The 16,196-nt window shown below is 39.3% G+C and overlaps 1 protein-coding gene across 1 annotated transcript in view; it reads left to right on the top strand.

Moving 5' to 3' along the window:
* DOK5 (docking protein 5) overlaps nucleotides 1-16,196 on the top strand; it is a 244,682-nt gene that overhangs the window by 223,341 nt on the left and 5,145 nt on the right. The window contains exon 7 of the mRNA XM_088458026.1: nucleotides 14,629-14,749. Within this exon, the coding sequence (XP_088314152.1) occupies nucleotides 14,629-14,749 (121 nt within the window). The remainder of the gene's footprint in view (nucleotides 1-14,628; nucleotides 14,750-16,196) is intronic.

Here is a 16,196-nt window from a genome sequence, read left to right as displayed (position 1 = left end):
GCAAGGGGTGTAAATACATAATTTTTTTGCATGTAGTGGAAATACTGGCTGCTTTTGCATGTAGCCCACAAATACTGCACAGTTTTATTATTGCTCTATAATTTAATTGTCAGTTTGGACACCTCCCTCTCAAATTTAAATTACTCTGCATTTTTTAAATCTGCCCCACCTGCAGTGCAACTTGGTTTCACCAAGATGATCAGTTAAGTGCTAAATCTCACTCTATTCCCAAAGCTGAATCAGGCCCTCAATGCACAGAGCAAAGGACAGGTACAGTTGTATATCATCTGCATAGCATTGGTAGACCAGACCATGTCATCTGATTATTTCACCCAGTGGTTGCATGTACTGTATACAGCAAAAAGCATGGGAGACACAAGTCCAGATTTACAAAACACTGAACATTTGTGGAATCTTGTTATTTTCCTGGATGTGGCTTTACTCTTAATCATCAGGTCAACCACAATCAAAGTCTTCATTCATTCATCTGGGGAACATATCCAAAACCAAGCACCTAATTCCCTCAGAAGATATGGTTTTTGGAGTGGTGAGATCGCATTGTAATTTCACTTATGTATTATTAATGTTCAAGTGACAGATTGAATTGATTGCTATAATGCCAGAGGTCTTATGAACTTCTGTATGTACTAATGATGAAAGAGAGCTCCTGAAGTTTTTATTCTTTACTTAACACAATGTAATAAAAGCCAAAATTCTCACTGGTGGTGAGTAACAAGAAGAAAAGAAAAAAAGAGAGAGAACTTATTAGTTTTCATGGAACTTATAGCTGGTGTTCCTCACCTGGTGGTGAGGAACATTAAAAAGTGAATTTTTATGAACCAAATTTAAGGCTTGACTAACACAAGCTTGAGTTATAATATTTGTATTGCTTAGTTCTCTGCATGTGAAATTAAAGATTCCATATGTTATAATTGGCAGTTTGGGGCTCTAAACCAGCCTTTGAACTTTTTAGAGTAATTATTTGTAAAGTAAATCCTGTAAAGGACAAACAATGATTTTAAAGCTTGCTAAGTTTTCAGCCATTGTATATTTATTACAAAACTACCTGCCATCCTCTAGCTTTAATTGCATGCAAATAGCATTCATAAATCCTATCTGAGGAATCATGGCTACATCAATGATATAGTGTGTTCACACCCAAAGAAACGTATAAAACCAATGCTGTGTAACTAATTAGACAGTCACTTTCATTGCTTAATGAGCAAGAGACTTCAGATAGTTAGGGTATTATTATTTTTAATTATGACACATTTCAGTATGATGTTGTTATATTGTTTTGGTATAATTTAAGTTCTTCTATACAATTGTTGAATAAAATATGAATTGGTTAAAAGTGATCAATGTAACCATGACAGTCTAATTGATGTGTTTACTCAAATTGCCTTCAGAAATAGTGAAGAACAGAGGGCAGTTAGTGGAACACATCCAGCTTCATGGAGGCCTGTTAGCAGGGATGGATATTACCACTCACACACCCAATACTTCTTATCTACTGTCCATATTTTCTGCAAAGCCTAATTGTCTTGCAGTACACTGCTTTTGTAAATACAAGTTATATTGGGCCAGTTGCAAAAATCAGCTATGATATTCCACCAATTTCAACTGCTCTCACCTGCACAAAATTAAATGTAAAATAAATAATATACAGTTTATAGAGTAGGTGTCAAATAACATTTCATCTTTATTTTGTAATGAAAAAAACAAAACTTATTTAGAAAAATGAAAATCTGGACGGGTACACGTTCATGATGCAACATGTCGACATTTACGCTGACAGAGTGTTGAATGTCATCAGCCAATTTTAGGGCTAGGTTTAGAATTAGGCTGTGGTTAATGTTAGGTTTAGGGTTAGTCAATAAATGTATGGAAAATGGTATTGTTGACATGCCGATTGCTGACATTGACAGCATTGACATTCTGAGTTGTATACATATGTATCCTAAAATTAAGCAGAGGTAAAAATAGCATATTTGCACATCTATGTTGACTAGAGAGTAGATACAGCTCTGTACCAGTAGCCTATGTCCCAGGCATATTTACATCCAGATACACTAAGACCCAACCAGGTTATAAGAAAAACAAACATCTTTTAACATTGATTTTAATTAGAGATGAGTGGTTTGATTTTGCAAGAAAACAAAAACATCCACACTTGGGGTTATCGAGTAGAACCGAGTCCCGGCTCATGTCTTCCTATCAAGATCAGATCTAAAGATAAGGCTAAAAGTAATTTCCCCAGAAATCTTGGATTTTGCGTGTTTTGAATTGTATATAATAGCCTTTCACTTGCGATAATGCACCATTTCACACAGGAGAGTGTGGGTTGTAGTTGCTCTTCAAAAGATGCCATTAGAAAAGAGAGATTTGTAGTAGGTAAATGGGGTTGGTGGGAAGGGTGACTGCAGGCATCTGATTGTCAGACACTTTATCTAGCAACTGAAAACCAGTGCATTGCAAACTGCAAACAGGCTAATGTGTGTTTATTTATCAGACATAGTAGCATATGCAATCCAGTGCTGCAAGCAGACTTTTGTGTATGTTTTTTAAAGTGAACTTCTTGCACTTGTTCACAAGGATATCTAATATAATATAATTTATATTGTCTTTGTGTATGAAGGTAGAGAGACAGTGTGACTTCATGAGTATTTGTCTAAAAACATTGATACTGTCTGCACCTGAAAGAAGACCTCCTTTTTTGTTAGAAAAAAAATTACAATAAAACCAAACATTGTTTTATAATTAAAATAAAATAAAATAGTATTCCAAGAGTGTGTCTTGGAAAGGCAAAATATATTACTGTACTTAACTGTGGGTGTTATGTCCCTGTTAGCTGCACTCCCCCCAAAAAATGAAAGTGGAATTGTTTTTTTCTGGTGTCAAAAAAATCTGCTGTCTCTTATAGTTCAACTTGAATAGTATTTCAAGAGTTTGTGTCCTGGAAAGGCAGAGTACAGTATATTATTTTACTTACTCTGTGTGTTGTTGTGTCTCCATTAGCTGTACCCCAAAAAAAGAATTAAAGTGGAAAAAAGAAATTCTGTTGTAAAAAAAAATCTACAGTCCTTTATTAGTTCAATTTAAAGAATATTTCAAAAGTGTTTGTCTTGGAAAAGGCAGCACATATTACTGTACTTACACTGGGTGTTGACATGTCCCCTTTAGCTGCACCTCAAAAAAATAATTAAAGTGGAAAAATTACTTTTTTTTCTGGTGTCAAGAAATATAGGCATTTTTATAAAACTCCATGATAAAAGGTAACAGTCTCTCATTTCCAGTTTTTATTGTACATTCACTTGATGTGGTAGCAGTTAAGTTTAACTACAGTAGATGTCCTACTTTCCTGGTGTAATATATAAAAACAATCATCAATCAGTCATTGGAAGAAAAGCAACCCAGTACTAGTGACAAAAGTGATAGCACTTCAACATCTACTTAAAAGGAGGTCAAGGGGAATAATGTGTCATAAAAGGCACCTCAAATCTAAAAACTATTTCACAACCTTAAAGACAAAATCCACTATGAAGATAAAATGTACTGCCGAAAAACATTAAATTGCCAAGCAGTGGTAAGAAAAGGCCTTTTCTTGTGAGATGTGGTCCTGCTACTGCTCTTTCATGCATTAGAATGCCTGTTCTGCAAGTCAACTATCACCTGTAACCTTGCTTGCACCACCTTCTCACTCTGAGTCTAGATGACAGACAAATCAGTGCCTGAAAAGAATAAGACTGAAGAACAAACAAACTTCACAGATTCCTGAGGAGTGTCTTAGGGTGTCTACGAGTGCTGTGTGTGAGTCTTACATTTCTGATATTGTAATAATAGAGAAGCCTCTTTCCACCATTTCTGAACCCTCTGCAAGATGTTAACCACCTAGGCACCTCCTCCCTGTTACACCATTTGCAGCAAATACAGTCAGGTGCATAAATATTGGGACATTGACAGAATCTTCATATTTTGGCCTCTATTCACCACCACAATGGCTTTGAAATTAAACAAACAAGATGTGCTTTAACTGCAGACTTTCAGATTTAATTTTAGGGTAATTACATCCACCTCAGGTGAACGGTGTAGGAATTACAATGGTTTTTATATGTGCCTCCCACTTTTTAAGGGGCCAAAAGTAATGGGACTATCAACTCAAAAGCTATTTCATGGACAGCTGTGGGATATTTCCTCGTTATTTCATTATCAATTAAGCAGGTAAAAGGTCTGGAGTTGATTCTAGGTGTGACATTTGCATTCGGAATCAATTGCTGTCGACTGTCAATATGAGATTTAAAGAGCTGTCACTATCAGTGAAGCAAGCCATCATTAGGCTGATAAATCAAAACAAACCCATCAGAGAGATAGCAAAAACATTAGGTGTGGCCAAATCAACTGCTTGGAACATTCTTAAAAAGAAAGAACGCACCGGAGAGCTCAGCAACACCAAAGTACCCGGAAGACCACGGAAAACAACTGTGGTGGATGACAGAAGAATTATTTCCCTGCTGAAGAAAAACCCCTTCACAACAGTTGGCCAAATCAAGAACACTCTCCAGGAGGTAGGTGTATATGTGTCAAAGTCAACCATCAAGAGAAGACTTCACAAGAGTGAATATAGAGGGTTCACCACAAGATGTAAACCATTGTTGAGCCACAAAAACAGGAAGACCAGATTAGAGTTTGCCAAACAACATCTAAAAAAGCCATTACAGTTCTGGAACAACATCCTATGGACAGATGAGACAAAGATCAACTTGTACCAGAGTGATGGGAATAGAAGAGTATGGAAAAGGAAAGGAACTGCTCATGATCCAAAACATACCACCTCATCAGTGAAGCATGGTGGTGGTAGTGTCATGGCGTGGGCATGTATGGCTGCCAATGGAACTGGTTCACTTGTATTTATTGATGATGTGACTGCTGACAAAAGCAGCAGAATGAATTCTGAAGTGTTTCGGGCAATATTTTATGCTCATATTCAGACAAATGCTTCATAACTCATTGGACGGCGCTTCACAGTGCAGATGGACAATGACCCAAAGCATACTGCAAAAGCAACCAAAGAGTTTTTTAAGGCTAAAAAGTGGAATGTTATGCAATGGCCAAGTCAATCCCCTGACCTGAAACCGATTGAGCATCCATTTCACTTGATGAAGACAAAACTGAAGGGAAAATGCCCCAACAAGCAGGAACTGAAGAAATTTGCAGTAGAGGCCTGGCAGAGCATCACCAGGGATGAAACCCAGTGTCTGGTGATGTCTATGTGTTCAAGACTTCAGGCTGTAATTGCCTGCAAAGGATTAGCAACAAAGTATTAAAAAGTGAAAGTTAGATTTAGGATTGATTAGTTAGTCCCATTACTTTTGGCCCCTTAAAAAGTGGGAGGCACATATAGAAACCATTGTAATTCCTACACCGTTCACCTGATTTGGATGTAATTACCCTCAAATTAAATCTGAAAGTTTGCAGTTAAAGCACATCTTGTTTGTTTCATTTCAAAGCCATTGTGGTGGTGAATAGAGGCCAAAATATGAAAATTCTTTCAATGTCCCAATATTTATGAACCTGACTGTACATGTAACTTATTTATCAAACTGACTCCTCCCCTATCCAGGATTCCCAAGAAAAAATCCTGAATGCTAGGGCTGCTGCTGCTGGAGGTGAATCTTTATCACAGAAGGGGTCCAAGAAGACTAGTAGTTTAGAAAAAAACAATTAACTGTGAAACAATCATTTGCCAGAGGAACCAAGTATGATAGCTACCAACATGTTGCACAGTGGATCACTGAAACCATGATGCCCATTGGCAGCTTAGTTTAACTAAGTAACCAAAATGTTTTCTTTTGTGGGGGCCCAAAAAAACAAAGCAATTCAGCCACAAAAGTGGCAGTCCCTGTCACTGAAGAGCTTGGTTTGTTAAAATGTCCATCTCCTTTTTAATATACAACATAATGGTGGGTGGGATGGCCCAAGAACAATTCCATCATGCATCACTTTTCATTATGAGGTTTGCTCACACTGCTGTATTGGTTTAAAGGCTACTAGACTTTTACTCCATCTTCATTTACTTATATAGACCTAAGGCCTATGATTTGCTGTTTTCAAGAAGTGTGTTAGTAATATATTATATTTTGTACTAGACTTTTACTTTTAGGCTGTTACCTCTTGATTAATGGGGTGAGTGTAACAAAATATGGATTGATTTTGTTTTCATTCAATGCTTTATATTGTTTCACCCTTCTATACCTGAGCACTGCTACTTCAAAAGCTCTTCCTGTTGCACGGCCAGATAAACAGAGGGCTACAGGGGCGATCGCCCTGGGGCCCCCACACAATCTTTCCACAATTCCAGAACCTGGAGTACAGCATTTCACTGCCTCCGGTCTGGTCCTCCTCAGCAGCTCAGCTGTTCTATATACAGCAGCCACTGTGAAGCTTCACTGCAGTTAAGTCTCGCGAGATGTTGCTTCTTGCAAGACTGTTTCTCCAGACCACCAGAGCTATGGCTGGGGAAAGGATCAGGATGTATTTGGACTGCAGGGGGAACAGAGCTGAACCACAAATACAGCTGCACTAGGTGCTCCTCGACTTGGTGACAATGGTGTGGGTGTTTCTGTATTATTGTGGTTAGCAGGCAGGTGGCCTCACAACTTTATAAACACACATGATTATATGTATATATTACAGGTTTCTGGCATATATCTATACTGTAATATAATAATAATTATAATAATAATTATAATAATAATAATTGTCAATAATAAATTTATCTGAACATTATTATCATTATTAATAATAATATATGTATTGTTATACTTTCAACATGTTCTGATGTATTGTATTTTCTGCCATATCAGATAAGTGTTTCTTTTCAATAGCATTACTCCACCGTTTTTTCTCTCTGTGGTAATAGGCCTCTAAAATTGTTCGGGTGCTAGTTATTTAAAGTAAAACTACACCAGTAAATTTATTACACTTAAGAAAATGAATTACTCACTGCACATTTTCGTATTTCCTACATCCTAAGTCTCTGGTCTGTATGGTGTAGAATTTTTGGTTAGCCTTTTTACATGTTACATTTTCACAAAACAGATTGTAAGAAGAAAATATTTCTGTTATTATTTGGAACAATGGGCCTGATTCAGACCCGGACGCTAAGCCGCGATCGCTCGCTATGGGCGATTGTTGCCCGTCTGCACATGCGTCGCAGTGCACGTGCGCGAGCCAGTCACTGCGATCGGGAACTGTGCGCTCATAGCACAAAGACTGAGCGCTACCTTGAGTGACAGATAGTGCTGTTTGTGGGTGGTAACAGGGGTAGGTACTTGTGAACGGGGGAGTGGTGGTGCGAATGCAGGCGTGTCTGGCTGTCAAAACGGCATTTAAATGGTGTGCATAATAAGCATGGAGGCGTCATTGTACACGTCACCTGGTTGTATTTCAGTCAGCACTGATCGCAGTGCTTGCGGCGTGGTAGGGTCTACCTCAAATGATGCATGCAGCTTCGATGGCTCTCGATGTTACCGATTAATCATACACTTCCTGGAGATGACGTGTGTTAAGAAAGGAAATTGGGTGTCTTTATACACCAGCGTTCGCTCACTGCCGTCGCTCTAAGACATAGAGGGCGTCCTTACGCCACACAGTGCGATCGCGGAATTTGCATAACCGGCCCCTTTTGGCAGCGAGCAATAGCGGCTTAATGTCCGGGTCTGAATCAGGCCCAATGTATCTATCTGGTTCAGTGCCTTTCACATCATTTGTCATTTACAAATGTATTTACTATTCATTCCATAAGTGCCATTATATTATTCAGTGTACTGGTACAATTGTGCTGATGCTCTTACACTTTGCAAACAACACTACTGTTTTAAAAACTACATTTATTTTCCATTAGAACTTCATGACAACTATTAACTATGTAAGCATGAAATATCCAAACTGGATAAGTTAATTGATCTGCTGGAGAGTTTATAGGACTCAATTCTCTGTTGTTTGCATCAATGTTTAAATTTTTTTACTACATGCTACAGAACCTCTAATCTGAAACTCATTTGTATCTCAAATGTATATTTTGTACATATGCTACAAATAAGACATTTATTATTGAACATTTGACAAACAGATTTGCATTTGCTCTCCTTACTTGGCATTGTAGTAAGCAAAGAGCAGTGGTTAACTTACTTGTAAATGCAAACAGGCTATTCAGAATAATGCAGAATTCTTAGCATTGTGCGGATGCTTTCTACGGTGCTGAAATGGATGGCACCTGATCTACCTAACAAAAGTTACTGATATATCAGGATTGTGTAGTGATTGGTGATAACAATAGTATTTTTTTAATTGATAACTATTGTGATCATAAATAATTAAAAAGCACATTTGCATGAGAAATTTCTACTTTTCACACATATGAAAAGTAGGTTGTCAAACTCGGTACTCAGAACCAAAGACAGGTCACATTTTCCAGGTTACCCAGCATGTGCACAAGTGTATTCTTTACTCACTGTTGGGGGACTTGAATACAGACTTTGAGAACCTATAATGTAGAACATTGTTGGATAGGAAATGAAATGTAAATGTAAGAATTTGTTGCAATGAATGTGCTTGTTATGTGTATGTTTAACAATTACATGAGTAGTGTTTCAAATATTCTCATAGTTACTAGATGAATGGGTTCGGTTTCCTGGAAACATGCATGGATCTCCGTGCCATTTTCAGATCAGAAAATGAGGCGCAACGTCAATCTTTTGAGTTTTGGATCCGATATAAGTACCTCCCGCAGTGATTAAGCATCATTTGTCACAGGACCACGTGAGGAGAAGAGGGTAGGCTAGGCTAGGCTAGGTTAGTTAGTTATTTTAGCCTATCTAGTGACAATCTAATAGTGACAGTCAGGTTTAGTGACACTGTTCTTGATAGGCAGTGCCACCTAAAGTGAAAGACCCCTAGGTAATACTGACCGAGCTAGTTTTGTTGATATGCAGTTAGCAAATTATTGTTAGTTTATTTTTATAGTGCAGGGACATATAATTATTAATTAATATTGTTATTTGTGTGGCTTAAAAGATAAATATAAAAAAATAAATAAAAATACATTTTTGTTTATTTGGTGCTGTAAGTTCAGGTCGTAATACTATATAGTAGTCAGTAATGGTCAGTAGGTCAAGGGCCACTGCGCAGTGTGTCGTAGTAGGTGGGTAAGTTTTTTTTTTTTTTTAAATATTGTTTATTTTGTTTGTTGCAAAAATAAAAATCAGGCCCTGATACTGTCCCTGTGAGATTTAACAGTCAGTAACGGTCAGTACATCAAGAGCAGTGTGTCGCAGTCGGTAGACACTTTTTGTTTTGTGAAAAAAAATATTGTGTGTTTTGTTTGTGATAAAATTCAGGTCATGACACTGCCCATGTGAGATATAACAGTCAGTAATGGTCAGTACATCAAGGGCTGCCATGCACTGTGTCTCAGTCGGTTGATGCATTTTTGTTTTGTAGAAAATAGTTTATTTTGCTTGTGATAAAATTCGGGCAAAGATACTGTTCCTGTGAGATATAACAGTCAGTACATCAAGGGCCACCATGCAGTGTGTCACAGTCGGTGGACAAGTTTTTTTTTTTTTTTTAATATTGTCTATTTTGTGATAAAAATCAGGCTGTGATACTGTCTGTGTAAAATATAATAGTAAGTAACAGTCAGTACATCAAGAGCCACCGCGCAGTGTGTCACAGTTGGTGGGCACATTTTTTGTGTGAAAAATATTGTTTATTTTGTTTGTGATAAAGTTCAGGTCATGATACTGTCCCTGTGAGAAATAACAATCAGTAACAGTCAGTAAATCAAGGGCAACCACGCAGTGTTTCGCAGTCGGTGTGCATGGTTTTGTTTTGTGAAAAAATAATGTTTATTTTGTTTGTGATAAAATTCAGGCCGTGATATTGTTTGTGTGAGATATAACAGTCAGTAACAGTCAGTAAATCAAGGGCCGCCACACAGTGTGTCGCAGTCGGTTGTGTATAACAGTCAGTAATGGTTAGTACAGTACATCAAGGGCCACCAAGCAGTGTGTCGCAGTCGGTTGTGTATAACAGTCAGTAACGGTTAGTACAGTACATCAAGGGCCACCAAGCAGTGTGTCGCAGTCGGTTGAGTATAACAGTCAGTAACTATTAGTACATCAAGGTCCACCAAGCAGTGTATCGCAGTCGGTGGGAATGTTTGTTTTTTTGTGAAACAGAAAATTGTTTATTTTGTTTGTGATAAAATTCAGGCTGTAATACTGTCCATGTGAGATATGACAGTCAGTAATGGTCAGTACATAAAATGCCACCACGCAGTGTGTCGCAGTCGGAGTGAAAAAAAATTCAAGCATCGATATGGAACACGACAATCATACAACAGAACAACAGGAGCAGCAAGCAAGCACTAGGGTTGCAGCTGCTGCCACCATCAGTCATCATGATGATACTACTTCAACATCAACTACTAAAGCCGATGCTCAAGGGTATAGAGGCTTTCAGTCATGACATCTAAAGTAAAAAAAACCAATATTTTACAGTGGTAAAGAAAAAACAACTCTAACAAAGGAAAAGTTTAATGCAGAAAAACATACATTTTCAAACATGTCTTTCACCACATGCAGTGGCAAGGAAAGTTCCAGGCCTTGGCCTGTATTTATGAGTGGTGGTTCTGCAACTGTCAGTGAGGCATCTTCTGCCTCTCATGGGGATGCAATACCTTTTCATTCCAGGTCTAGTAGTGATGTAAAAAATAATGAAAACCAGTAAGGCAGTAGAACAAACTGTGTGTTCAGAAACAGAAATGTCACAAATCCCTGAGTGTATCCGTGAGTGCTATGTGTAAGCCTGACCTTTCTGAACTGAAAGAGAAGCCTCCTTCCATTTCTGCACCCTCTGCCAATGTGGGGATGAGCAGCCGAAGTCAAGAAGTTGCTGACCTAGAAATTGAGGATGCTATGGTAGAAGTGCAACAGGATGAGGGGGATATTTGTGTAGCTGATGCAGGTGCTAGTGAGGATATTGATAATGAGAATGTTGATGAGGATGTGTAAGTGAGGCAGCAGTGGAAGCATTCTTGCCCATGATAACAAGAAAGCCATTGTCATGCCTGGGCATAAGACAAAAAAATCCACCTCTTATGTGTGGAATTATTTCTACCCAAATCCAGACAATTGACAAGTCATATGTAGCCTAGGAACCTCTTGCCTGTTGCATCATTTGCAGTGCGTGCATGAAAAGTTTTTGGGAATGCTGAAGCAAGAGGTAGTTACAAGGTGGAACTCCACCCTTTATATGCTTCAGCACATGGAGGAACAGCAAAAAGCCATCCAAAGATACATAACAACCTATAACATAGGTAGAGGAGGGGGAATGTGCCTTACTCAAGTGCAGTGGAGAATACTTCCCATGTTATGCAAGGTGCTGAAACCCTTTGAAGTAGTCACCTTTGAAATTAGTTCAGACACTGCCAGCTTGAGTCAGGTCATTTCCCTAATTAGATTAGACTGTTGGAAAAGCAGCTTGAGAAACTGAAGGATGAGCTGAAGCAAAGTGATTCCACTAAGTATGTTGGACTTGTAGATAAAGTCCTTTATTCACTTCACCGGGATCTAAGGGTTGTCAGGATCTTCTTATAGGATCAATACATTTTGTCGATTGTGTAAGTCATATGTTGTGTCTTTCTTCCCAATGGACACAGATCTGAAGAGATGCAAAGAGCTATTGGCAAGCAAATTGTCAGCTCAAGCAGCACGTGATGCAGTGATGGCTCTTCCTTCAGTTTCTCCGGCAAGTGCAGCTGCCGGGAAAAAACTCAGCTTTCCTAGGAGACCCACTGGTGATGCAAATGAATTAATTCAACCATATGACATCTGGTCGGGTCTAAAAGAATTGCCTACAATTAATGACATCTCTACCATGACTCCATCTGATATGGTCACCATTCAAAGAATGGTTGAGCATTATTTTAATGATAGCATCCACATAGACATGTCAGACAGTCTGTTTGACTACTGGCAGGAAAAACATCAATTTGGAGGCCCTTGCACAAACTGGCTTTGCCTTACTTGAGCTGCCCACATTCCAGTTTTCAGCACTGGGAACCTTGTCAGCAGTCAGCATAGGAGTCTATTTCCTTAAAATGTGGAAAAGATGATGTTCATCAAAATGAACTATGAACTCCATGAGGAAGACCTTTACCGCCAATTATGTCCAAAAAATAAAGAGGCACCTGTAATAGTGGATGACAGCGGGGACAAATTAATATTGTGTGAAGATGATGTACACACTGATGAGGGTGAGGAATCAGATGATGATGGTGACAGCATTTTGCCTCTGTAGAGCCAGTTTCAGTACATAGAGATCATTGCCAGCAATGTCAGCTGCCCATTGGTAGCTTGTTTTGTGAGGGCCCAAACAAACCAATCACTTCAGCCACAAGTGGCAGTCCCTATAGCTGAAGTGAGGGTGGGTACGAGGGTCCAAGAACAATTCCATCTTGCACCTCTATTCTTTGCATTATGCACTGGTTGGAGCTGACTGTCTTTTTGCATAGACGACAAACATCTTTATAATTTATTATACTGCCATCCTGTCTGCCACTGAAGTGCACTGCCACAGTCACTGAAATATTCTACATGCAGTTGATAAATCCCAAAAATGTCCAGAAATTGTTATGGCCACAGACAGCATCTCCTGTATGCCCCTTTCATTTTTGAAAAAAATCTGAACCACCAATTTGATTGGGTGGGCAAAACATTGTAGATTTTCAATTGCTCCTCCCCCCAACCCCTACCAGTTGCCCCAGGACCCCGGCGAATCGATAGGCTGTTGTAAATAACGGTTCAGCTCAATAAATGCCTGCCTCCTTTGTTTGCAGTTGATTCTAAGCAGAAAAACTGACTAATGTAGATGGGTGAAATGCGAGAGACCAGAAATATGAGCAGCAGCACAGAGCCTCTTCCTACCAGGATGTGTGCAATAAAGTGCAAATACGTGTAATACAAAAAATTGTTTATGTATATTGGTCACATACATACATATTTACATGGTACATATTGTGCATAAAGCAGGCTGAGGTAACCTGAGGCACTCCACCAGTTGTTGACAAACAACTTCCAGCATGCCCAGCAAACAGAACGGATGCTGGGAGTTGTAGTTCAGTCGGAGAGCTACAGGCTGTTTTTCTCTGTTGTAAACAGCAAGTCTTGGTCCCATTATCCCCAACAACCTCCCTGAGCACAAAGTAAACACATGTTTACAGTGTGTACTATTTAGCACCTCCACTAGCAATGCCACCACATTTCTATTAGATGTATAAAAAATATACAGCTTATATGGGCTGAATCAATATTCAATCAGTGTGTGGCACAAAATGGCTGCCCTCAATGTGTGTTAGCGACAGGTGCTCTGCAGATGTCACTCAGGTGATCAGGTTTTAGGTGGATGGTCACATAGGATTGGACAAAAGTGGGCTTCAGTGAACCTGCTCCCATATACACCCCAAGCATTTCTGTGCAATGATGCAGACACTGCATAATATCTTCTGACAAACTCTCCACACTCGAATAGCGAATCTTCTCCAGATCTACGATGTCTTTTAGGAACTGAAGAACTTGATCCTACATTGATCTTCCCTCATACATTTTTTTCAGAATCAAAAAATTCAAATACATTTACAAGCTTATCAATCCTTCCTTTCCCTGCCTTCAACTACTGTATAAACATACTCCATCTCCCTCGGGCCTCTGATATAGTTCTTAGTTAATGAAAACATTCTTGGTTTCTCTATGGGGTTGTATAGTTTATTAAACTGCCATACTGTCTGTCACTGCAGTGCCACTGTGTTTTTTTTTAGATGTGCCATGTTGGAAGCTGAACTGCTGATGCCACTGCTGTTGCTTAGATTAGCCAGCCAGCTAGCTCATTGCAAAGTTTTGGCCTAAACTGGAAGAAAGCAATATTGTGAGGTGGTCAAAACTGACTGGAAATAAAAGTTATTGGGGTTAATAATAATGTAGGAACAAAAACAGGCTCAAATTATGTGATTTCATCTGTTTTTATGATTTAAAAAAAAAAATCAAGATCAAAAACCAAAACATGCAAGGGCAGTTTTGGAAAAAACAAATCCAGATCCAAAACACAAAGTAGATAGAGATCCAAAACCAAAACACGGGGGGTCAGCACCTTCTATAATAATTACCATATATAATGACATTGTATGCTGGTGAAATTCTTGTTAAGTATACTAAATGGTTCTGTTTTACTGTATATTAATATTGTTGTTATTATTATTGTTGTTTTTGTTGATAATACAATAATAATAAGGTCAGTTTGATTATGGTCAGAACTCCATTTTGTTAAGTGGGTATAGATACCTATACTCAAATCATCGGATTGTTCACAACCACACAATGTAGTTCAGGAAATCACATTGGTTTGTGTAATTGAGAACAGGGCTGCCTGATACAACAGCAGTGCCATGCTTTTAGGATGGCACAGGAAGGAAGCAGAAAACCAGAACTTGAGAGTTAGGAATAAACTTGTGCCTTTAAACCAAGTTCACTCACCCATCATTCATGATAGTTATTATGTATGTTGTTACAGCTTCAAATGAGGATGAGTGAAAGGACAGTGTCTCTTAATACCATGGTTCCACTGCCACGCAGTGCATATTGGCAGCATATTACAAGACAGCACAGTACAGGTCAGCTATACAGCCTGCAAGGTAAGAGGACTGTTCTGTGTTACTGTATGTATTGCTCGTATTTGCTAGTTTCTTACTGAGTATCTGTTTATTCAAAACACTGTACCAGTGATTATTTGAGGAGATACATGTGTTTGTGTCCAATTCTATGGTTACATTAATGAGTACAGAATAATTCCCAACTGTCCAAATGTATTCATCACAATGCCGAATTGGGGGCACAGTTCTACCATATCAGTGGGGCTGGAATAGTGGTGTGGGGTACTTCCCATTCACTGCTGCTCAGCATAGAAGAAAATTAGACAGAGCTGGATAGGGTAAGGATAATGGTCCACAGCAGCACAAAGTAATGATATGAGTCTTTTGTCACACTTATGGAATATTGTGTCATCACGCACACCTCCATATAAAGCCAAGTTCATACATCCAACTTATTTACACTGCCTATGTAAATGGGGTTCAACTGCCATAGAAAACACTTTTTCTACTCCACATGCAGTGTTTCTCTGCATCCTTTACATATTTTTACTGAATAAAGTATATTGCATGTGCACCACTGCAGTAGGGTCTGATTCAGCAAGGATCACAACTGCTAGTACATACGCAATCGGCTGATTGTTGCATACTGCACATGCGTATGCATCGCAGTGTGCGCGCGCGAACCGATCACTGTGCTCGGGACTGCGTTTATCGTGACTACGCAGACCCATTGCAGAGTGATTGACAGGAAGTACCATTTGGGGGTGGTGATGGGGGTTGTTGGCGAAATGCAGGCGTGCCAGTGCGTTTGAATGCAATTGCAGAGGCTTGCATACATTTTCCACTGTGATGCCATACACAGCTTGAGGACTCATATCGTGCATTGAAGTTAGTAATTTCTGAGTAAGATCTGAAGTACTCGATTGTATTGATGGTTTCGCAGTCTTGTTCAACATTACGGATGTGTCTAAGGTAAAGTGGGCATACATATGTTGTGCTGCGGTGGCAATGGATTAGCATACTGTCACAGTTAAACTGCGTAATCGCTATTGCATGCGCAGTTGCAATCGCTAGTGAATCAGGCCCATAGTGTACCAGTTCTTGATACACAGTGGAGGCAGCTTCTGTATTTGTGAGCCAATTTTCACAAGATTGCAGCCTATCACTAGGGACATCACTAGTGAACAAATGCCTTATGCCTGGAGGATGTCATTGGGTTGTCAGAAAATTACCGTATATACTCAAGTATAAGCCGAGTTTTTCAGCACAAAAAATGTGCTGAAAAAGTACCCCCTCGGCTTATACTCGAGTCAAGTGTAGCACTGACTGGACGGAGTTCGGTCAGCGCTACACACTGCCAAACACACAGCCGCCGGAGCCGGCAGCTGCGTGTTTGGTGTAATCAGCAGCCGCTGAGAGTCTGTCAGACTCTCAGCGGCTGCTGCTGCTCCCACTGCGGGAGCCATCTTCCGGCTCCCGCAGTGGGTGA

Source organism: Taudactylus pleione, unplaced genomic scaffold (genome assembly GCF_031769625.1).
Source record: "Taudactylus pleione unplaced genomic scaffold, aTauple2 ptg000803l, whole genome shotgun sequence".
Classification (NCBI taxonomy): domain Eukaryota; kingdom Metazoa; phylum Chordata; class Amphibia; order Anura; family Myobatrachidae; genus Taudactylus; species Taudactylus pleione.
The sequence above is the reverse complement of the archived record's forward strand: the minus strand, read 5'-3'. Positions and strand labels throughout refer to the sequence as shown.